Source organism: Phalacrocorax aristotelis, chromosome 1 (assembly GCF_949628215.1).
Source record: "Phalacrocorax aristotelis chromosome 1, bGulAri2.1, whole genome shotgun sequence".
Taxonomy (NCBI): domain Eukaryota; kingdom Metazoa; phylum Chordata; class Aves; order Suliformes; family Phalacrocoracidae; genus Phalacrocorax; species Phalacrocorax aristotelis.
The window spans coordinates 173983507-174007966 of record NC_134276.1 but is presented as its reverse complement, the minus strand read 5'-3'; the positions used below and the strand labels follow the sequence as shown (position 1 = coordinate 174007966).

General features: G+C 37.6%; 1 protein-coding gene across 6 annotated transcripts in view; it reads right to left on the bottom strand.

Moving 5' to 3' along the window:
• The window catches only part of PPFIA2 (PPFI scaffold protein A2), a 344808-nt gene that overhangs the window by 149639 nt on the left and 170709 nt on the right, over positions 1 to 24460 (bottom strand). For 3 of the 6 annotated variants that reach the window (XM_075080712.1, XM_075080714.1, XM_075080716.1), the window contains one exon: positions 21993 to 22055. The exons of the other annotated variants lie outside the window; for them this stretch is intronic. In XM_075080712.1, coding sequence (XP_074936813.1) covers positions 21993 to 22055 — 63 coding nt within the window. The remainder of the gene's footprint in view (positions 1 to 21992; positions 22056 to 24460) is intronic. 6 annotated transcript variants of the gene reach the window in all.

Sequence of the window (24460 nt, the reverse complement as noted above, 5' to 3'; positions counted from 1 at the left end):
TCCACAACCTCTCTGGGCAGCCTGTTCCACTGCTCTGTCACCCTCACAGGAAAGAACTTCTTTCTCACGTTTAGGTGGAACTTCCTGTGTTCCAACTTGTGCCCATTGCCCCTTGTCCTGTCATTGAAAAGAGTCTGGCCCCACCCTCTTGACACCCGCCTGTTAGATATTTGTAGGTATTTATGAAATTCCCCCTCAGTCTTCTCTTCTCCAGGCTGAACAAACCCAAGTCTCTCAGCCTTTCCTCACAAGGGAGATGCTCCAGTCCCCTGATCATCTTTGTAGCTCTCCACTGAACTTGCTCAAGCAGTTCCGTGTCCTTAAACTGGGGGGGCCAAAACTGGACACGGTATTCCAAATGTGGTGTCACTAGGGCAGAGTAGAGGGGGATAATGCTTTATTTGATGGGAAACTGGGCAAAAGGAGGAGATAAATTTGTAAATAATTATCTGGAAGTATCTCCTCAGTAAAACAGAAAGCAAAAAATGCAAATGAAGTAAATAATGGAACCTCCCTTCACTCATAAACCATTTGGTGTATCTATGAAAAAAACCAGTCATCACGTGAGAAAGCTCAGAAAAAAGTGATCACCGGAATCAAAAGGATACTAAGATTCAGTGTAAAGCAATACTTAAGAGAAGACTGTTTTTCTAGAAGAGAATTTCTTGTAGTAGTTTAAAGTTGATAAAACTGAACAGTTGCTCTATTGCATGAATTACCAACATAACTCTATAGTAAGCTGTTTATTTTAAATATTTACCTTTTAGTTCCTTCGTAAAAGGGGGAAATTTCTTATAACTGTAGAGAAATACTTCAATCAAGAGAACTGGGATTTGGTACTTTTGATATGGAAAGAAGTAGATAATGAATTAAGGCTACAGCATTGCATTATGCCACTCATATATGAAAACAAATTTCCCAATCGTAAAAGCAAGATTTTTCAAACAGGAAGAACATAAATCCTGCAGAAAATGATACCTCACTAGTTCATCATTCTCTAGGGAATGTATGTGCTTTGTTACTTGTAGAAAAAAGCAGTGGAACTTAGTTAAATGTAGTGAAGATAACTAATAATTACAGCAATCATACTATACTACACTTTGTAAACTTTGATTTAGAGATATGCAATCCCCTCAGCCTGAAGCCTTGAAACCTCTGGCATCACAAAAAGGTAATTGCCGTCACCCATTAGTTTACAAAAAATCTTGAATATACCTATTTCAGGGAGACATCTAGTTTAGCACTTCTGAGTTCATATTATTTAACAAAAGCTGTGATGAGGAGGAGGTAAAAAATGAAAGAATCCCAGGCCTCAGAAATAAAGCAGAAGATAACTCCAGAGATTCTTGTTACATGCCGAAGTCTACATCCTAGCTGCCTGTAAAACACTGTCCCAGGTGTGGCCATGCAGCCCACAACTCAGCCCATGTTCAGCTTTCTCACAGGTGCCAGAGCTATCTCACAGTTTGTCTGTAAATTGTCTGTGGGTAACCTGGTAGGCAAAATCCCTGCCTGGGTGCCAAACCACCTAACAGTTTGGAAAGGTAATGCCTCAGTATAGCTGGGCAGAGCACCCTGTCTGTGTCTTGACCTGCTTGATGGAGTGAAAATCTGACTTTGTCAGCCAAAAGATTAGTTGTCTGCACAATATTTAGTATATAATCATCACATACAAATTTACAAAAAGGCTTGAAGATACCTACATAGGTAGGCATATATTTTAGCACTACTGGAACGCAAGAAAATCAGATCCCAATATGGAACTGAAGGTGGCACCTCTTTTCCTTCTCATCTTTTTTGAATCAATTGCTTTTCAATGCTCTGTAAAGCTGTGTGTTATCTAACATTTTCATTTCCAGTCTCTATTTTTCAAAATTTTATTACCAACTTTATGAATAAGCCACTGATCTATAGTATAAGTTCATACAATATTTTTATTTAAAACGAAATCTATATGCCTTATACACTAAGAAAGCAGTCTATTCTAATGTGGGAGAGAGAAAATCGACATCTAAGAAAAGTACAGTTCCCTCTTTAAAATTTTGAGTTATTTTTAACTGCATTCGGTGTCCAAAAATAACAAGACTAAATGAATTAAAATGCAGTGACAACATTTCAGTGTTCATTATCCACTTTTAGACCGTTTTGGAAACAAAAAACCAAAACACAAACAAACCCAAACCCCAAGCATTGCAATAATATCAAAAGACTCTTCAACAGGAAAAAAAGAAATAAGAGAACTCGATTAGGCCACTTTGCAAAAATAAAGGGGATAATAAAAGCTATCCTTTTTTGCACTTAGACACCTAAGCCCATATCTGCTGAAACAGAAATACTTGAAAATATCCTTCCTCTCTGATCATGCTGAGCTTTGCATGAAGTTGTAGCTTCTGTTTTGCCTCAGGAAGACTATTCAACTTGATTTGCTCTTTTTCTACAAATTATGTTGAGATTTAAATAATTTTATTTGTCTGTTATCGGGTAACTTATGTAAAACTGCATGAACATATGCGCGTGCAGTCTTACTAGATCTTCAAACAACAGTTTGCTTAAGAACTTCTATGTATCTAAATTTTTAAATGTAAATGAAACATTTTATTTCTTTAATATTATTCTCTAAAGGCCTTCTCTGTAATACCTGCAGAGTATTTCATGGATATCTTTAAAAACAAATCTTGTTTTCGTGTCAGAGAATTAATGATTTATGTAATAAGAAGAATTATTCATATAACTGATGCCTTCTTCACCTTTCCTACATGCAGTATCATATTTCTGTTTGTCTATTGATGAAATTTCCATATTAGGACTTCTGTGTTCCAGAATACCTGACCAAAGAGGTGAATTTGACAAACTTCAGCTTTATTATCTGAATGTGGTCACTTGGAGTTGTTAAGAAAAGAAGGAGGCACACGTACAAACTGCTTAGCATGCTCTTTTTGTTCTTCCAAGAGTATTTGCTCTAATTTACAATATTGCCAATTCTGTGTGATCGATCAATGAAACCCTACAATGAAATGAAGCTCAGAGAAGACAGACGACATGCTCAGAAAAGAATGTTGGAAGTGGCCACAGCTACCATAAAGGAAGCTGAACATATCTCAACACCAAGGAGGCCAGAAGGTGGCCTTTATTGTAGATAAATGGCTGTATCAGTTGAGTGGGTCACCAGGTTATGTAAATGACCTTCTCCAAAATAATCAATAGAAAGCATTGTCTTCTAGCATACAGACCAGCATGGGGAGCTGTGTATGTAGCTCAGCCCAACAAATAGCATAAATATTGAGCAAACAGCAAAAATTACTTTGAAGAGAGCAACAGGTTTTGAGATGGCTTCAACCTATGTATTCCTTCCCAGTAACTAGGAATGCCCAGCGCCATGACAGTAGAGCATATAGAGAATGTTAATTATGTTCATTAGGTGATTTCACCATATAGTGCGATTGCTATACTGTGCTTGTGTTGTGATTTCAGAATATTGCTGTACCACTTTTCTAAATCAAAATCCCCGGTAATGTCAAATATCTTCAAACAAGTAAATCTGATATTAAACATTAAACCTTCCTCATGTGTAATATCTAAAATAGCCTGGTCAGAGAGTATTGGGCTCTGATATTCTGAAACCTCAGCAGCAGAAATTCAATAGCTCGCTCAGATTTCTTAACTTCTTTAGAAACTGATAATATTATGTAGGCATGTGTGGAGAATGTTAGTTTATGTTGGGGTTCTATTAAAAGGACAGACCATGGGACCACATTGTGGATACAGTCAGAATAAAACTACCGCTCTGAGGGACTGCAAAATGTTTCCAGAAGTCTCGACTGCATTGGCAAACCTCTTAGGAGTAACAACATATGAATGATTCAGGCTCAAAAGCTTTTTCCATTAATTGAATTTCTGTTGAGTTGAAATAGGTTTCTATGGCAGCAGTAATGTCATAAATGATTCCCATGGCTTAAAAGTACCAGGTGGCAATGCGTCTAGCACCTACTGCAGTATTTTCACTCAATTAAAGAAATCATGCTGGGACCCAGATGAGAGATGGGCTTCATCAGCCACAGCCTCCATCGGATCTGTTAAAGTGGCAAGGCTAACCACATCAGAAAGGTAGCCCCTTGCAGTAAATCTTGCTCAACTAGACCCCAAGAATGCCTCAATATTTGGGGAACTTTCAATTCCAAAAAGTAATCTGCATCTTGATACCTAAATCCAACGTATGGATTCCCCCTCAAGGATGGAGTTACTGATTTATATAGTTGGGATTCCTCTATCTTAACTTAGGAGTCTTTCAGATGTGTCTCTCAAAAGTCAGTCAGCCTTGCAAGTCTAAACCAGTAAACTTCTTTTGAAGGGACAAGAACTAAACTGTCAAAACTTGACAGAGAAAGCTAGTGCTTTTATGTAATTTAAAAATATAAAGAAAGCCAAATATATCATCCCATGAATACACAGCTTTGGAAATTTTTGCCACCAGTGGTACAACACTTGGAAACACTTTCTCAATAAGGTCAGATATATTGGCCATAATTTCTGGCTGATCCAAGTGAAAGTAATATAACTTTCCTTTCAGTTCTTATGCTATAATACTCCATACACACAACAAATTTATTTCATATTAAATAGTTTTTATAAATTTGCACTAGAAACCCTACCTCAAGGTCTAGTATTTCATCATATTGTGTGGTCTGAAAGCAGAGAAAGATGTGGTTTCTCTCCAAAGGAATTTACAATCTAAGTAGTAAAAAAGAGACAGTAAAATGTGAGGGACAAGTCAGAGCCAATGTGACAGTGTGACAGATAACTGGCTTCAGCTACATACTGCATAATCAGTTTTCCTGATAAACCAACAGAAATGAGAAAAGATAGACATTACAGCCACCTGGACTGACAAACAAACAGTAATCCCAGAGGACAGCTGAATTATACACTTTCATACAGTAGAATCTAGAGCTTGATGCGTCTGTATTGTGTGTGCTTTCCTTCAGTGCTTTGGTTGCTAACTCTTCCTTTACAGAGTCGTGGGCCAGCAACATTGGCCACGCTACCTTTTGACACAGCTCACTTTTCAGTGGGAGCTCTCATTTCCATTCTCTTTCTCATTTTTATGTCAAAATTACATTGTGAGTGTAAACACAGGAAATGCATTCCTCCTTTTCCTGATCAGCAGTAGTCGTCTTTTCAGCAAAATGAAGCAGCTTTGAAAAGTGCATTAAATTGTAAGCCAGAAAGCAAATGAATAAAATAATGGCAGAAATGTGAACAATAACTGAAACTCATAGGAATAAAAGTAAACTACGTAAACAGTAGCTAACAGTGTTATAAGTGAAAAAAAATACCACCCAGCAACAGCAGTACATTCTTCTATAGCCCATCAAAAGCTGCAGGTGGAAACTTGATACATTTTAAGGGTAAAGGCAAAATTACATACTCTGGCCAAACCTGTGCTAATCACACTTCCTCAGCCTTCAAAACAGGGTAACTGCTGGCAAATTGCTCAGTGGCTTACTATCTCTGGCTCATGACAACTCCCAAACCAAACCTGGGAATTGCTTTGGGTGAGAGCCAGTTGTCCATTCTAACAGCTTACAGCTATGGATGATCACCTCAAGCCACAGGCAAGCTCCACGGTGTAGCAGCAGATTAGAGTCAGGGCTGTCCTTCACTACTGCAGTGTTCCTGAGGACAGATTAAACAAAGTCTAGGAGATCCTTGCATCCAAGGATACAAAAGTATATGATAGAACAAGAAAAAACTGTTCTGTGCATCCCTTCCCTTCGGTTGCCTTCCAGGATAAGCATCAGTGTACATTTATGCCAGCTACAGAAGTGTCTGCCTCCACAGTCTGCAATCCCCACATCGCAACGTGAGCTGTCCACACAGCTGGCAGAATAAAAAAATGTAATCTGCAGATGGCTGTTGTAGCATCTGGTTGGGATGTAAGATTCAAGGTGTCCTGCAGTGGCTTCCAGTCCCTGAATCTCAGACTGTGCTAGGAATTACTAAGAGTGTTTGCCATAACATTGCCACTTCACTCTCCTTCCTTGTCTTAATCTTGGGCAAATACTTTTGTTCAGACCAAATAAAGTTCATTTCTACAATCAGAACAACCTCAACTCCTCTGCTCACAGCTAGAGAGTGCATGATATCATGAGCTGTGCAGAGGCCAAGTCTGAAGGAGACCTCATCCTCAGGTGCAGCTCTAGAGTGAAGAATAAAAGCACACAGTTTGCTAGAGGTCAGATCTTCATAAAAATGTAATTTCCCATGGGAACCTGTACAAACTCTTTTTATTCCTTAGGCACACTAATAAATGAATAACCACAAAAATGTCATAATTTTTGTCATATGAGAATAGAATATTTTAAGGGGAGACCAAGAACTGGAGAGATTGACATGCCTTCTGGGATACCCTTGGAGGATTTTGGACTAGCTACAATATATAGATACAGGTCATATTATTGTTACCAAAAAGGAATTATACCACAAGATAGTCCCTGAACAACTGTCTCCTTACCCTGTAACACATATTTTCTTTGCAGAAGTAACTAGAACTATTGCCTGCTAAAACTGCTCCCAGGTTAAACGAGATCTTCAAACTGTACCACTGTAACAGCTCAGACTTGTCCTCAAAAGGGGTGTAAGAACAGGAAAACTAACAGGGATGTTGTTTGTGGGCAGGGGTTCTTAAGAACAGACTGTACTATGGAAGAAAAAGGCAAAATGCTATCAAGGAAGTACCTGGGTTTTTTCTACCATAGGTGCCAGGAAGAAATGTTGTTCCTATGTGTGAGCAGTATGCTTGTTTCTGGTGACTGTATAATTCACAGGACTGAAACTCATTACAATTTCCAGTATTATCCTGCCTCCTGCAGAAAAATTAGACCTACCACAGACTAATTATGACTGCAAAATGCAATTTGATACAGGCTATGTCATATAGATACTATTATATAGCTCAGTTTAGAAATCCTAAACAGATTATGAGCTCTCCATCCTATTTTTACCCTTCATCTGCTTTTACCAATTTAGTTTGGATTTGGGTTCTGACTTTTAACAGGTGTAAATGTGTGAGAAAATAAAAATGAGGAAAGACTACCAGTGTGACTGCATAGAATACTGTCAGACTTTCCAGCTACAGTCCTTGGAATTTATGACAAACCATATTCTTTCAAATAGCCAGACCCGTAATTCACATACTGAGTAACGGGATCTAATAGTAAACAACACATCTTGAGAAACTACATCTTTTCAAACATGTTGCTTAAACATACAGTTACCAATCAAAATTGATTCCTTTTCAAGGAAAATATTGATGCTTACCCAATATTCTAAAATCAATTGAGTTGAAGAAGTGGTTAGTTCTGTACCTATTTTCATCTGATTTAAAAGATACATCAAAGACATTGTTTATGGAACAAATAAAAATGTATTAGGATATTTGAGGATGAATTTCAAAAAAGAAAACTAATTTAAAGGTAACCGTTCTTAATACAGCTTCAGTAATGAAACTTGCCTGAAAAAATAACCCCAAATCCTTCTGCAATTAAATGGTAGTATAAAACTCCTTTTGCACAACTGCAATAAGAAATAGATTTCTAGTGTAAGCTTGAGCTTATAACATTTCAGTCTATACTGAAGTCAAAACTAAAGTACTTATTTAATTCACCAGAAAAATTAGACCATTTTAAGAAGTACTTCTATCACTTTTGAAAACCAGTAAGACTTTTTTTCACAATATACAGAAGCTATTTTTATTTCTGTGATAATTTTGCAAAGTGGAAACAATTCTCTTTCTGTTCTTATAATCTTGTAACCAAACACATTCTTGCTCTCCTCCCCCCATCTCCGGTTGGGACCATGCCCTTCAAGTAAAGGCATAGAATGAGATCATGACAAGAAGATATTAAAGACTTACGAGAAGAAACCAGCCTCCCAGCACATGCTCCACATCTAAATCTAACTGGGCATCCATGCTTCAAAGTATCCTCAATTGATTCTTTTTCAGTTCTCTCAAAATTAACCTGCTTATTCCTCAAATGCAGTACTAGTTGATTCCACAAACTGTGACAAAATGAAACAATAGTTAAAAGTTTTGATCCTCACCTGGAGGATTTGACTGTAGAGAAGACAGGAGAACTCATTTTACTTTTTATTTCATAAAAATAAATTAAGGTTATTTCTTCAAAGGGAGAAACTATTAACCTTATGTAAAATTTATTACGATTTCTCACTATCCAGTTTTCAGAATTATGTTAATACTACTCTCAGAACAGAAATTTAGACAGTCATACTAATCCTGAGAAGTTTTTAAAACTAAGATCTGAAAAGGATTCTTTTTCCATTTGTATAAAATTAGGATTGTTTAATTGCAATAATAATAAAGCCAAGAAGTAACTCAATATGCTTCAAAATCAAGTAGTCATGGTAGTAAAATTTGTTCATTATTTGTCTGGGGAATAATCTATTTGTATAGAAAAAAGAATATATTTAAGAGGAAGAAAGTTTACTATGTTTAGCAGATCACAGGATGCCTTTCTAGAAGTGTCTTCATAAGGTTTCTTCCTGCTCAATTGTCCCTAAATAGGTTTCTCTTTGTTCCTTCTGTTTAATTTTTAAATATTTCTCCTTTTGCAAATTATCTCTCTCTTCACACTTCTCCCTTAACCTATAATTATGCCTTACTGTATAATCATGCCTTTTACTATAAAATATAAGATAGGGAATAATGGAGTAAGAAGCCAGTTGATGCTAATAATTTGATATTGTTGAGTCTCTAAGATATGTAATACAAAGGATGGACATATCTAGATCAAAAAGAAGTATTTTACATACGTACAATAATTAGATATAACAAAGATCAGACAAAAATAACTGCTGGATAGCAAGCTCTTCTAAAGTTTTTTGTGCTTGTTTTGTTAACCTAGATTAAAATGCATCAACAGTTTCATCAGAAAAAGAAAAGAGTTGCAAAATTCATTGTATCACTACCCAGGTAACCTTTAATAGGCTTACTACATATGAATGAAAAAGTAGTGGTGCAATTCAAAGGTCAGGTGAAATTCAAACTCTACAGAATAATCATATTCCCACCTCTATCTTTTTGCAAACATAAACTAAATCACACTGCAGCAAGCATTACAATGTAAATGCAACACAGGAAGGAGAGTTTCTCTTAACAAATTTCTTTCATTGTCATCATGGCTCCTCAGATGAAGAAAATAAATATGCTACATTTGAGATACACAGTTTAGAGTTCTCGTGGTATCGATTTTTTTCCCCCGGCATTTCTATTGAGAAACTGAAATCAAGTTTAATCCTTGCCTTAGTATTATATTCAATCATTACTGTATAAAGCATTTATGCATTTCCATGCCAATGACTTCCTTGAGGCACTGAGGAAATTCAAAACATGATCTTTAGTGTAAGCTTTTTCCTCTGATCTGTCATTTGCAATATTGGTATGCTTTCCAATTATTTCTTACTCCAACCTGCTGTAAACATAAAACATGTGCTTAAGTAATACTGGCCTTTAAAATAATTCCTTTTCTTTCCTGGGACTTGTTTGTTTCTTCTTAGCAGACAACTATTAGCAGTTTAATAAACCAGAACTGTTGGCTGGGGAAACAATTACAACAAAATTTCTATCTCACCACTCAAAATGTAATATATTTGTAAGTCTACAAATAATGTGTTGTAGAATTACAGTAAAAGGGCTATATTAAAAGAGTGCAAGAGTGTTATTTAGGTGCCAGTAGCAGGATTATGGTTGTCTATAGAAGTGCCTCGTGCACACAAGCCACTATTATACCATCATTCACTGTTTTGTCTATTGGAACTCAGGATACCTTCTGAGGGGGCACCTCTTATGCTTTCACCCTCCCTCAGTCTCTAGACCTGAGACATCTTTCCTACAAAACTGGATACATTTCCATTAAAAGTTTTCTTTTCGGTGACCTGCTTTTTCAGTTGGGAGATCCGTGTCATTGAATACTTCCTTCTCCACTCTTACTTCTCATCTGTTTCAGTTTGTGTCCCTCCCCCACAGCCACCAGCCCCTGTTCCCGCTGGGGTCTCTGATCATCCACGTGCTTCCAGACTCCTTGCTTTATGAGTCATCATGGTTTTCCCCCTTCCAGTCCTTGGCTGCCCTTTTCACTCTAGTCATTATTTCATTCTAATACATGATTTTTCCCATTTGCATGGGAAAGCTTCCTTGTCTGCCTCCCCTGAGTTCCAGCAAAGGCACCCGAGCAGCAAGAGAGAGAAAGGCTCCCAGGTTCATCACGCAAAAGCTATACACCAAAAGCAAGACAGACCAGGAGATCCCAACACCAAAAGTACGTTCAGTCAACATTAACCATTAGCAGCATTGAAGTCCTAGCTCTAATCTGATTATATAAACCATCAAATGTCTTTGAGAGTCCACAGTGATTTTAGTTTTAACTCTATGAGTAGCTCTAAACACTAAGCATAGGAGCAAAGCTTGAGTGGGCTTTTCTGAACATCTGTGGGGGTTATGTTGTCCTCAAAACTCACATGTTATTCTCAAACTCTAGGCTAGTGCTGTTGTTGCAGCTAGCAACCACAATATCAGCAGCTACTTCCATTTTAAATTACAAAGGTTTCGCATTATGGGATTTAGATTGAAGGAACACTTTTTTAACCCACTAAAGCAACTGATTTGTCTCCTTATCTGTCACACATACAATCCCTTCTACCATCTTCTAAGGAATTTAGATCCATTTACATAGATTATAGCTACATTTTTTAGAAACCATTTCTAAATGGTTTTAGAGACTAATTCCTTTTTAAATCAAATTTGCATGCAGCATATTCACCTCAGCTATATCTATGCTGGGGAAAAGATACTCTTTCCAGACACAGGGTTGGATGTGCCCCAGGCACATCTCCACGTAAATCAGAGTGGCTTATATCTGCAACCATTGTTACTGGGGAGAGCAACGCCCTGGCGGGCCAGGCATGCAGGAACAGCAATGGGCTCTGATCACAGCCAGGAGCAGCAAACAAGAACCCCAGGGTGGATGCAATGACCCATCAAACACCTGAAGTGAGATTTTGCCACAACCCCTGTGCTCATAGACTTCACAACAGAAATGCACAATTTGCCACTCTGTGAAGGTTTAGGACCAGGACAGCAGCGCTGAACTGTTGAACGTCAATATTAAAAGTAAGTAGCATGAACATGAATAATACAGATGCTCTGCGAACTAATTGTTTACTGTCAGTTTGTGGCTGTCCTTTTACACTTCCAGTATGCAGCTTAAGCATGTATTTTAATGCAAAATAAAGATTTCTGCATAGGTGTAAAAAAAGGTGTTTTAAACCTTGGCTAAACACAGATTAACACTGTTCATCCTTAATATATATATTTAACTTCAGCTTTAAAATGTGTTAGAAGATTCAATCAAAACCTTCATTATCATAATTTGTAAAAAAATAGCATCTCCATGAGTTTATATAAGCTTCAACTTTCATAATTATTAAGATTTTGCATAATCTCATTTTGAGACGTTGAATGATCTTTTTAGTATAATTCAAACAATTTCAACCTACTGGACACTGATTCTAAAACTGTATTTTGTACATATTAGGACATTATAATATTCTTGAGAAAAATTATCTGATTGCTTTATACAGTGATATTCTTTGCCATCAACTATTTCAACATAACAGGAAGGAAGAAAAAACTCTTAAGCTGTTGCTGTTATCAGTTAAAACCTGATGAAAATAAGAAATTTCAAGTTTTCATTACTTAGTGTAATTGAAGGATTCCTTGAGATCTAAGCATAAAAATAAACTGAATCTGAGGTGATAATTTTTTTTAACAGCTCCTGGTCCTAACTCTTCAGGAGTTTCTATTTTAAACGCCTCCTAACTCACTTATCCAGAGTAGAACCTAATTTAGTACAACTTTCCAAATCTGTAATGCAGTAAAGGTACAGAACAGAAACATGTGAACCTGTTTTCAGACACACTGGGGGTGACATGGCCTTCTGTTTGGGGAGATTTCATCTTTTAGGAGACTGAAAAGTATTGTAAATGTTGAATAATGTTCTTTTCACAATAATCCACTATTTAAACTGCCAGGAGTAAGATAACATCTTCAGTAACTGTAAAAATGTACATGTAACCAAAGCAAGAAAGAGTAGTGTTACTGGTTGCAGGAAAAGTCAGGCTGAAATTTGATGCACTGATCAAGTTACAGGTAATCAGAGTTAATTCTTTTTTACTAAAATTAGAGCTGATGATATTTAGTGAGATACTTCCATTTAATTGAAACATCAGCATATAAACACACAGTATTTAAAACAAACAAGATTATGACCAAGAAACTGCTAGATATCCCAAGTAATCTAAATCCTAGTCTCAGATGACAGCCAGTGAGCATTTTATCACAGACCTTCACTGATGATGGTAAGTGGCAATTATCCATGCCTTGAATAGATTAAAAATGACTTTACATTGTAATGCTAACAAAATCACAGTACTTGACAGCCATGTGGCAAAGACAGATAAATAAAAATTAAACAGGCTTTTCTAAATCCATTTAGGCTCATATTTGCCAAGAAGCACACTAGTCATCTTTTGAGGACAGTTTCTCCCAATGTTTCATTGGTTGGGGGACAGTTTTGACCTTTGCTGGCTTTGTGTTTGGTGGGGTTTTTTGTAAAGACCAGGAAGAATGCTGGGATGTAAACTTTGTTTTGATTAATGATGCTGTCAAAGTGAATACAGCTCCTTGAAACTGAATAAAACTGAGATTATGTTATTAGAAGGCAATGATGACTGAGCCTACTAATGGCTGCAACAAAAAGTCAAGCTGTCTTTCCAGCCCTCTTAACTCAGCATAAAAATTGTTCAGGAAAGTGACATCAGTAACATTTGGACCAGAGTAGGAGGGTACAGCAAAGGGATGGACAGCATTCTTCTATTCTTACAAAGGAATGTGCCAATTGGCCTTTGCCCAATGAGTTATCTCTCAGTAATTAACACCTGGTGGCTCTTCTGTCTCTGTTTTCCAAGAAAAATGCAAATTCCAGAAGAGTAGTAACTGAATGTATCTTGGAGCATGACTGTTATCTAGAAAATCTCTTCATATGCATTAAATCTCTGTCATGGAATGATTTCCTCCTATCTGTTTTCTGGAAATAGGACTAAGATTTTTCTCAGTAGTAATACCAAGGCAAACTATTACCAAACCAATAAAATCTGCTCTTCTCCCCAAAGGACATCTTTATATGCATATATTTCCTGTAAAAGTCAGGCAAGGCATAGTTCTTGCCAAATCTAGATCTTCCTTCTGTGGCTTGAAAGCCCCCTTACTAGATGGGCATGGGCATAGCTCATCCCCATTTGTAGATTTGAATGTGTAAGGCATGCTGAGAGTGCAGCTACACAAGTGTCCTGGGTGCAGGTGCTCAGACACTGGCAGTGGGGGTCTGTGGGGCGGCCTCTGTGGGGAGAGCCCAGGGCTGCACCGAGCCAAACACAGCCGGCTCCAGCCGGCTCCAACCGGCTCCAACCCACCCACCCCAGGGCACGGCTGAGCCCTGCAGCCACGGTGGCGGCACCTCAGGGAAAGTGTTTGAAAGAAAGGGTAAAAAAATGCCACAGGCAAAGGATGAAGGAAAGAAAAATGGAGCGAGAGAGAAACCACAGTGTGGACACCAGGTCACAGAGGAAGCGTGGAGGAGGTGCTCCAGGCACCGGAGCAGATATCCACTCTGCAACCCATGGGGAACCTCGGTTCACAGCAGAGGAAAGTGTGAGGAAGAAGGAGCAGCTGGAGAAGAGTTGTTATGGATTGACCTTAACCCCCATTCCCCATCTCTCTGCGCTCCTTGGGGTAGGGGGGATGGAGGAGCTGGCAGTGAAGCGGTGAAGTTGAACCTGGGAAAAAGTGAGGGGTGGTGGTGGGAGGTGTTATGTTAATTTTTTGTATTTCGTTCTCACCATCCAAATCTATTTTAATTGGCAATAAATTAATTCCCCAAGTCACGACTGTTTTGCCCCTGTGATAACCAGTATGTGATCTTCCCATCTTTATCTCAAGCTATGAGCTTTCTCACCCTGTTTTCTCCTCCTGTCCTTTTGAAGCAGGGAGCGAGGAAGCGGCTGGCTAGCTGGCTGGCTGCTGGCCATGGGCAGCCCACAACAATTAAACCTCGCAGTGGGCCACAGAGAGAGGAATGCCGAGATTGAGGGTCCAGGGCATTTCACTCCAGCGGACCTGCTCAGTAAAGCTGCCTAGTAACATCTAGTTTCTGTGAAGCCAGGCAAGATTTTTTCATACAATACTCTTCATCATGATACATACTGATTTTAAAGTTGTTTAAAGTTGTTTCCTCTCCCAGGATCCAACAGATAAGCACCTACGAATTGACATGCTGTAGTTGAAAACAGAGATAACCGTAGAGTACTGTGTCCACTCCCAGTGCATATCTAAAAATTAAAACTAAAAGGGAGTGGAACAACTTAGACATCACCTGAGCACTGTTCCTTGCAAATCCCTTGCTAACACTGCTACAGCTCCTAATCCTGATTTCCATTTTGCAATTTTCAACCTCACAAATGAGTGCAATCAATGCATTCAGCCTGTGTCAGTCCAAATGCCACAGAAAAGTGTTGGAGTGCTTGCAAAGCTATGCTGGGACACCGACACCACGCACATAACAGCATTACCATGAGCGTGCAGCCACATACTTGAGGACCAGGACACCACGCTGTTGCTAAGACATGCATTTGCCAGTGATACATCTCCCCAGTGGCAGCACATTGCTGCTATCTCTTTCTACCTTAGGATTTAACACACTTGGCACAGCTTGCCAGGCAGCAGATCTGTCAGCTAATTGCCTGTCACAGGGTCTGGAACAGAGGCAGAAATGTTGAGCTGCACAGTGAGATGTGCTGGCCCTGCGGCAGGGAAACAGGAGATGAGGGCCAAAAGATTAGTGTCATACTCAAAATATAGGGCTGAACAGTCACTGGCAGCGAGAATTGTGTTTGCAAGTTTATTTGTTAATGAAGTAACTCCTGAAGGCTTTGAACTATGGAGTTTGGGTAAAAGCTCAGAAAAGGTTATCTCCCTACATTTTTTTTCCTTCCACGGACAAAAATAAGACATCTGTGTGCCAAGAGAGTCTGACACCTGAAAGTACCAGGTGATAACATAAAATGGGTTTGTAGCTTCACGAGGCAGGTTACTAGCTTGCCAAGCCACTCTCCATCGTTTCTCAGCAGTTCTGGTTAACGGGAGGTTCTAGATGACTGCAGGCTTGCTGATGCGATGCTCATCTACAAGAAGGGCTGGAAGGAGGATCTGGGGAACTACAGGCCTGTCAGCCTGACCTCGGTACTGGAGAAGGTTATAGAGAGGTTCATCTTCAGTGAGCTCACCAGGCAAGTGCAGGACAACCAGGGGATCAGGCCCAGCCAGCCCAGCTTCATGAAAGGCAAGTCCTGCCTGACCAACCTGATCTCCTTCTATGACAGCGTGACCCACCTAGTGGATGAGGGAAAGGCTGTGGATGTTCTCTACCTGGATTTTAGTAAAGCTTTTGATACCGTCTCCCACAGCATCCTCCTAGAGAAGCTGGCGGCTCATGGCTTGGATGGGTGTACTCTTCGCTGGGTAAAAAGCTGGCTGGATGGCTGAGCCCAGAGAGTTGTGGTGAACGGAGATAAATCCAGTTGGCAGCTGGTCATGAGCGGGGTTTCCCAGGGCTCATTGTTGGGGCCAGTCTTGTTTAATATCTTTATCAATGATCTGGATGAGGGGATCAAGTGCACCCTCAGTAAGTTTGCAGATGACACCAAGTTGGGTGGGAATGTTGATCTGCTTGAAGGTAGGAAGGCTCTGCAGACAGATCTGGACAGGTGTATTTGATGGGCTGAGGTCAACTGTATGAGGTTCAACAAGGTCAAGTGCCAGGTCCTGCACTTGGGTCACAACAACCCCATGCAACGCTACAGGCTTGGGGAAGAGTGGCTGGAAAGCTGCCTGGCAGAGAAGGACCTGGGGGTGTTGGCTGACAGACAGTTGAACATGAGCCAGCAGTGTGCCCAGGTGGCCAAGAAGGCCAACAGCATCCTGGCTTGTATCAGGAATAGTGTGGCCAGCAGGAGTAGGGAAGTGATCATGCCCCTGTACTCGGCACTGGTGAGGCCGCACCTTGAATACTGTGTTCAGTTTTGGGCCCCTCAGTACAAGAAGGACATTGAAGCGCCGGAGTGTGTCCAGAGAAGGGCAACGAAGCTGATGAAGGGTCTGGAGAGCAGCTCTTATGAACAGCAGCTGAGGGAACTGGGGTTGTTTAGCCTGGAAAAAAAGAAGGCTGAGGGGAGACTTTACTGCTCTCTATAACTACCTGAAAGGAGGCTGTGGGGAGGTGGGGGTTGGTGTCTTCTCCCAGGTCACTAGCTATAGAACAAGGGGAAATGGCTTCAAGCTGCATCAGGGGAGGTTTAGATTGGATATTACGAAAAACTTCTTCACTGAAAGAGTGGTCAGGCACTGGAACAGGCTGCCCAGGGAGGTGGTAGAGTCGCCATCCCTGGAGGTATTAAGAAGACATGTAGACAAGGCACTTCATAACATGGTTTAGGAGACATGGCAGTGTTGGGTTGATGGTTGGACTTGATGATCCTAGAGGTCTTTTCCAACCTTAATGATTCTATGATTCTATGATTCTAATTACCTTAGTCCTATGAAGGCTGAAAAAGAGCTGAAGGAGTTGAGCTGAAAGCTCAGGGAGCTTTCATGGCAACCTGAGAAAGGTTGGAGGTTTGTAGTTATGTTTAGGCTTATGGCTTTTTGTTCCTATGTGTAGTTCTGGATTATTTTTTCCTCTCTGAATCTCAGAAATGTTCTCAGGATAGAAAAAATGATTTCTGCTTTGGCTTACCTGAGAATAAACGCATTTGGTTTAACTTAAGGAAAAACAACACACTTAGCTTATTCACATGAACAAACTTATGAAAACAAGCAGGATTTAATCTGTGATAGAAAAAATTTATCCAGAAAGCACAGAAAGTACAGTTTCATTCTCATTTGGGAGAAAATAAATACACTGATATTTTAAGGTATCTGTATACTACCAAAGCTTTCTCTTTCTCTCCCCCTCTTACTGTAAGCCTCCCAGAATGCCTTTTGAAATAGTGTAAAGAATTAAGATTGCTGATGAATGAAAACCAGCAGTTTTATAAGATGCCACATAACTGCTGAATTCGATAAAATATAAGCAAATTGCTCCTTTCTTACAGAACTAGTGTAGAAAATGTCTCTATATATTATCTATATCTTGTCTAAAGCCATAAGATAATAAGAAACATTGATGTTAAAAATTTACACACAGCAAGCTATTTAATTAATAAAAACATCTACCCAAACAAAACAGCCTGAATTACATATGCTGGAATTTTAAAACCTCTGCATTTTCAAAGTAATTGGTCTAAAACTTGTGACTAATTCTATGAAGAATTCCTGAAGGTATGTATCCTTTAGACAGAACAAATGTGGCTTTTCCATGAAAGAGTAGTGGAATAGCTGATGGTACAATAACAAATGTCTTGGTTTTGCACTTGATTAAAATTAAATAATTACTTTTCTTTGCAGTTATATGCAGTGAAGTATGTTTTCATTTATTACATAGAGCAATTTTGTTTAAAAAAACCCATGGTCTTCAGTTCTGCTGTTTCAAATGAAGAAAACACAGCATGTTTAATACCTGCCACCATTTTCTTTTGTACTTTGTGGTTTATGTTTTTACTGTGGACCTTAAAGAGCTGCAAAAAAAGGAGTATTTATACTGCCATTTTGCAGAAGCTCAAGGTCATGCAACCACAGCAACTGGATCTGCATACAAAGTGTCCTGTCTTTGTTCTGACCATTAGCCTGCACTGTTTCTAGCCATCAAGTAATGGCATTGGGTTATCAAAGTATGATAGACTGTTCTGTCTAAATGAGTCTATATCCATCAGTAATGTCCATTCAGGCATATCAGAACACACATATACTTTAGGAGCACATCTACAGAAATTACCTCTTATCAAGAAACAGTGTTTTCAATGTATACAGCAATTGTAGTGCCTGTTTAAAGACTAATCAATACAAATAACACATATATATACACACAGTCAATATTTGGGATATCTTGCACGAAAGAAAGCAAACCTAGCAGTTCAGTGCCTCTTATTATCCCACTAAAAAAATACATAAGAAAAGCTAATAAACTGCAATAGCATATTACTACTGCATATAATATCAATTTCTTCACTCAGCTTCTGTCGTGTAAACAATTTATAAAAATGAGAAATAGAAAACAGAAAGTTTATGTGGAAATAAAGGTAAATTGAGGCCTATAATGAAGACCGTGGAGGTGTAAATTTCACAAAGCAACAGCATACAAATTAGATTTCTTCATTTGTGCGAAACTGCCCACAAAATTGTACCTTGAAAATTGTCATAATATCTGAGTTCTCAATTTTGAATATATTGCAGTTTCTTTCTGAGTTTCAGTTTTATGGCAAGCTTTGCAGTGTATTTCTATTAAGCAAAATTATATACTACACACCCTTTATATTTGTTAATAACATTAAGAGATGTTACTCAGGCTTAATAAATCCTTTTAAAATATTTAGCATGTATGTCTCAGGAACATGTTTTCTGTACAGTTTTAATATCTCAAACTCTAGACGAGCACTTCTAGAAATATGTTTTAGGTCTGACATTAAGAGCCAGAAAAGCCAAATCAAATGTATTGTGCCTTTTTTTGACTAAATGAGCTTTATAATTAATTATAACTGTACAATTAATGCCATGTAATTAAAATGCTGAACCAGTGCAATATATACTGACTGAAAATTTTATGTTTCTGAGAGCATCCTCCACAGCTATCCTTTTTAAAGAGGCAGAAATACAAAGTCGTGCAATCCACAGTAATTACAAGACACAAGAAAACATTTCAGAATAATGTAGCCCAGTAATTGAAAAGTTACCATGCATTCAAAGAGTTTCAGCTGTAGATTCTACAGCCTTAATACCAGTTATTAGAACTACGGTTCACACAGGTAATTGCAGGTTTGGAATTCAATGGAATAAAATAAATGATTTAATTAAATTTCTTTCTCATATATTACAAAATGCACTAAGTTGTTCCTTTTATAATTTTTTTCTAATTAGCATAAGAACAATCAGTCATAATATAAAAGTGTACTTGTGAAAAAGTCTAAGGAGCTGGGTTTTATTCAGTAACAAACAGCTACATAAACAGTTTCCACTCATCAGGAAACTAGAAGATTTAGGAGTGAATAAAACACTTTGCAATTATTCATCCAGTTTTGGATGACTCTCTTCAGTTACAGTATTTCTCTAAACTGAAGCTGGATCTGCTTTTACAATTGCTACAGTGCCCCAGGAAGATCGTGTGACAACAGAAGTACTTGTAAAGCAGAACTGCCTTCTCTTCCTATCCTACCTGGAAGATGCTGGGTGAAAGGGTGAGTGCAGGTTTCCACTCTTCACTCTTTCTGAAGGCTTTCTGCATTTGGATGATGTGTAGATGTTGGTAGGGATTATATTCTGTCTCTGAACAGGATTCTTTTGTGTCTAACGGGACTTTCAGTAATTATTAAACTCAAAAATATGATGAAACTGAAATTTGAGGAATTCAAGTATAAAATGTCATCTGCAATGAAACATTAGAGCCTAGTCTTTCAGCTGAATTGCAAGATTTTCCATTGTTATCTACACAGATAACACACACATTTTTTTCAGTGTTTCAGCTGTGAGAATGGTCTTTAATGTCAAGGCTAAGCTATTTGCCTAACCTACTGATTAAGTGAAGTAAAAAAGACCACCCAGTGACAATCCGTCGAAGCTGTTTTAAGAGGGGATGGTTCTTCAAACGGTGTACCTTGTTTTCTTCATTGAAAGCAGCTGAATCACAGCTTAATTGAACAACAAGCTTTTAAGAGGCTTCAGCTTGGTGTGGTAATTCTTGTCCTAAACATCATCTTAAATTGGGAAAACAGGATTTGTATTACTTATTTTTAATCACCTATAAGAATGGTATCTAAGCCAAGATGGCCTTTTAGGACCCCTTTTTAGTTAAAAGAGAAAGACTGATACCTTCAGAGAAGGCATCAAGACTGATACCAACATTTGAGACTGGCTCTAGCCTCCACTGTCTCTAGAGTAGAGACAACAACATTAAATTCAACATTAAACTTTAGACAGGAAAATCAGGAGACGGCATTAGAAGAGCATTTAATGAATGCTAAATTTTCTCCCCTTTCTTGTGGACATTGTCACATATCTTTTTTGAGAAAAAAAATCCTCACAGAAGTCCAAAGAGAAGAAACAAAAATTAAAAATGGGGGATAATTAAGAACTGCAGTTTATAATGACAGCTCTTGCGATCTCTAAAGGCAGGAATAAAGATATTCTTGTTCAATGGCAGTTAATGAATTACTTATTGATTTTAGCAGTAACAGATATAATCCAAAGAATAAAGGCTAACATCTGAGTTGTTGGGTTTTTTCATTCTTTTAAGAAAGCATCTATTTAGAGCCTGTCTTAATGTACTTTTCAAAAAAACAGAAAATAAACTAAAAGACCTCAAAAAAATTTGAAGTGATGGTATGGACTTCTATAACCCCATCTGAAATCCTGCATTTTTCCATGCTTGTCAATTTTGTCATATTATTATCTTTCGTATTACTATCATCCATTAAAAATTGTACTATTTGCAGACTGAAATACTAAAATTGCCTTGGAGAAGTTAAAGTCATGTTGAAAAGCTGGAAGAGGTTGGAGATTAATCATACACTTTGTATTGAGGAACCTTTTTCCTATTCATAGAAGAAAGTCTGAAACTGGAATCTAACTGTACAAATCATAGCCAAGAATTTATATGTTGGTCCATTCAAGGAATGCAGTCAGAAATCCGTGATTCAAATAGTCATATGCAGTATCTTCTACAAATGTAGTGTGAAGAATTTCTCCCTGTTCCCTTAAGGGCAAAAACTTTCCAGAAAAAAACATTGTTTTAAGATTTCATTTTTTTTTTCCCAGATAGGGAGGATGAACTAACTTCTTGCCAATATTAAATCACAGCAATTTTTCTCTTAGCTATTGGTTATTTTAATTACATTGTGCTGGTACTTGGATTATTTGTTATATCTTAAAAGAATGTAAGGTGATGGAAATGTTTATCCCGAATTCCTTGTGCCAGTTCCCCTATAAACAAGATAATCTTTATCTGAAAAAGAAATTATTTAAAATAGCTTCTATATAATGCAGAGCCACAGTCTTTTCTCAGTGGTACATCCCAAGTCCTCATTAATGTTTCTCCATTGATGTGTAAGTGTTCAGTTTTGGCCCAATGACTTTCCATTATCTGAATAGTTTTAGTAAAAAAGATAACTGACTTATTATACTACAAGTGAATGATTTGCTTCTTTTGTTAACAAAATGGATTTCTTATTCTGCCCCTCAGGAGCAATAGTAAGTCCTCCCTTCTTCTCTTTTAAGTCATGCGGTATATTTCTTTAAGCAAGAAAAACAAAAATACCTTCCTTCCAAATTTAGTATTACACAGCTTTATATCAAAATCCAATTTAGAACAAGGTTAAATAGAATAAATACAGCCTCTCATTGCTTTCCTCATTTTGCCTATTGCTGTTCTACTGATTTCAACTGACAGGAGCATTGAGCTGGGTGGGAAGCAAGGTAAATGCAGAAGAAGCTGTGAATATATTATCATTGTCTTTATTTAGCTGCACCATTAAACCATTTAGGAAAAAATGACAGTAATTTTGATAGGACGAGACCTCACTTGTAGTACAATATTCATTGACCCTGAAACATATAATGTGAATAACCTCAAGATGCACAGGCTTCTGTGGGCAACAAAATATCAAATTCACATAAGGAGGCTTAAATTACACAAAAATCCAAGATATTTTGAACATACATTAGGGCAGGATATGGTCCTTTGAATGTTATTCTCAATGCTCGTACCAGCAGCAACCGTCATCTGAAAAAGGGGGCAACAGAGATTCCGCTGAATGGAACAGGATTTTGTACAGTGCTACAGTACATTTAAATTACACCATGCTAACAAGATGAATGTTATCATCATTCAAACAACCTGATCTAAGAGAACAAAAGTGTGGCTCAACTGAAATTAACACAAAAAAATTGAAAGTATTGTTACATCTCCTGACTCATGAGGAGCCGAGAACAACCAAATAGTAAGTCACTGTGGTGTTCTGTACGGCGTTCACAGAAGTGAGCTCTGAAGCACTGTCAAACAGTCAGATAACTATGGAGAAATAATCATAGCTGCATGGCTAACTTTAATCCGAGGTCTCTGCATAAAGCAAGAGGTTAACCGGTTTGTGAGGTCTGAAGAAAGTAGGATCTTCACCAAATTAAAAGATCTTACAGAAAGACATCAAAACAAATAAACCTATTTAAATCATTAGGTAGAATTTACCTATTAAATTAATAATTTTTTTATTCTGTCTCAGACTTCACTGTTGCAGAAAACAATCATAAGAGCGGAAAAATATTAGGAAAAAAGCTATGTGCAGTTAAAAATCTGGAAGTCCCTTCAGCTATGTGAAGAATATATCTTAGCACTGAATACTATTTTTCCTCCTTTTTCATTTATTTTTGCAGAGCCCAACATATAACATTCTTCTTGAGAAAGACCCAGACTAGTAGGCAATCTGACCAGATGACATTTCTTCAGATCTCAGTACTTACTTCAAAGGAAATTTTCAGCAGAAATTTTCAAAAAGGTCTAGAAGTACTGTTTCAATCTATCCTGACTGCCATTAAAAAAACCAACCAAACAAACAAAAAATCCCACAAAAAACCCTAACACACCAGTTCTAGATTAAAGCTCTAAACAGTTTCTTTCCCTTGTTGAAAGCATATGTAACAATACATACAATGTTCATGCTAATTGTAGTTGAGCTTCATCATCTCTCAAAATAAATACTGACCTAAGCTTTATTTCTGTGACTTTACCAACTCACTTCAGTAAACCTAGTATTGAGAACTGACAAAAAGAGAGTATTTTTGGATTCAAGTATTTTTAATAGCACAATATAACATTTGGAAAATACAACATATTGCAAGATGTGTTTTATTATGTCTTTACTATTATAATTTATGAGGAAGTTAAGCCTGCCTATATATTTTTACTTTTGCAGTAAACAAAAATGTGGACATTATCACTATATTTAATAACAGCCACAGGCATGTATCCATGTTCATCTATCTACAAACCACATATTGCCTATGAAACTTCACATTGTGATTTGTAGCATTTTTAAAAAATTTGAAATCATTTTAAACTTTCAATGTTTTCAAGGAGAATTATGCTAATAGTGGTAAGAAATAGAGTAAATCTTAAATTTTAAGGAAAACTCTCCATGTATGCTGGCAAGTTCTTAACTTCCTTGTGTCAGACTTCCCTTCTTTAGATTTACACCCTTAAATATCTGAAAACATTTTTATCATGCTTTTTTATTTTTTTTAAAGGAGATTTCACTTCGTACAAAGCAGCTACTTTTGAAAAGAACATTTCCACACAAAGCAACTTCATGGTCAATTCATGTGTCATGTTTAGATGGATCTTTAACACTACTGTTGCTCCAGAATTTTGTAAGGAAAACACAACCTGCATTATGTCAGCATGACACTGTTTTAAATAAACAATATCTGAGCACAAGAAAACATACACATTATAAAATTTATCTATTCATTATTTCAGTCTCACACAATCTTATTTAATAACAGTTTAATGCTGATTAAATTTAATCTCAGTGTTTATACATACAAACTACTAAAAAGGGGTTGAAACAAATGCACCTGGATTAATGTGTAAATAGTTTGCACATTTTTGCACATTTTTTAATTTACGTTGGTCTTACATACGACGTTTACTGGTAACTTTGCACTTTTGTGTAAAAAGGTAGATCTACTGTATACTTTTGACTGCTGCATCTGAGCTCTGTTAACTAATTCATCCTTGCTGTCCATCACTTTTAACAGCAATAATCTCTGAGTAACTTCAGTATAATTTTTTTAATTGTCTTGTAAACAGTTTTCCCCCTCTTTCTTCTTGTAAAACTGTGATTAAAGGTTTATTGATGAAAGGTATAAAGTGAACAGTGTTCAATTCTAGCAGCTGGTTTAAGGACCAGTATTTTGACTCTTCAGGCCTACTATGGGAAACTTTACATAATTGGAAATGAGTGATCCCTGATATTTCCATGCTGTAAGGCTATCTCCTTATAGCCATGGTAATTTCCTATCCAATTGGACTCATAGTACCTAGAATGTCAGGTTTAAGAGAAGAGAATTGAATGAAAAATATTGAGTAAAAAGTATAAAATTGGTGCATTAAATCTGAAATTGTTTGCTGTC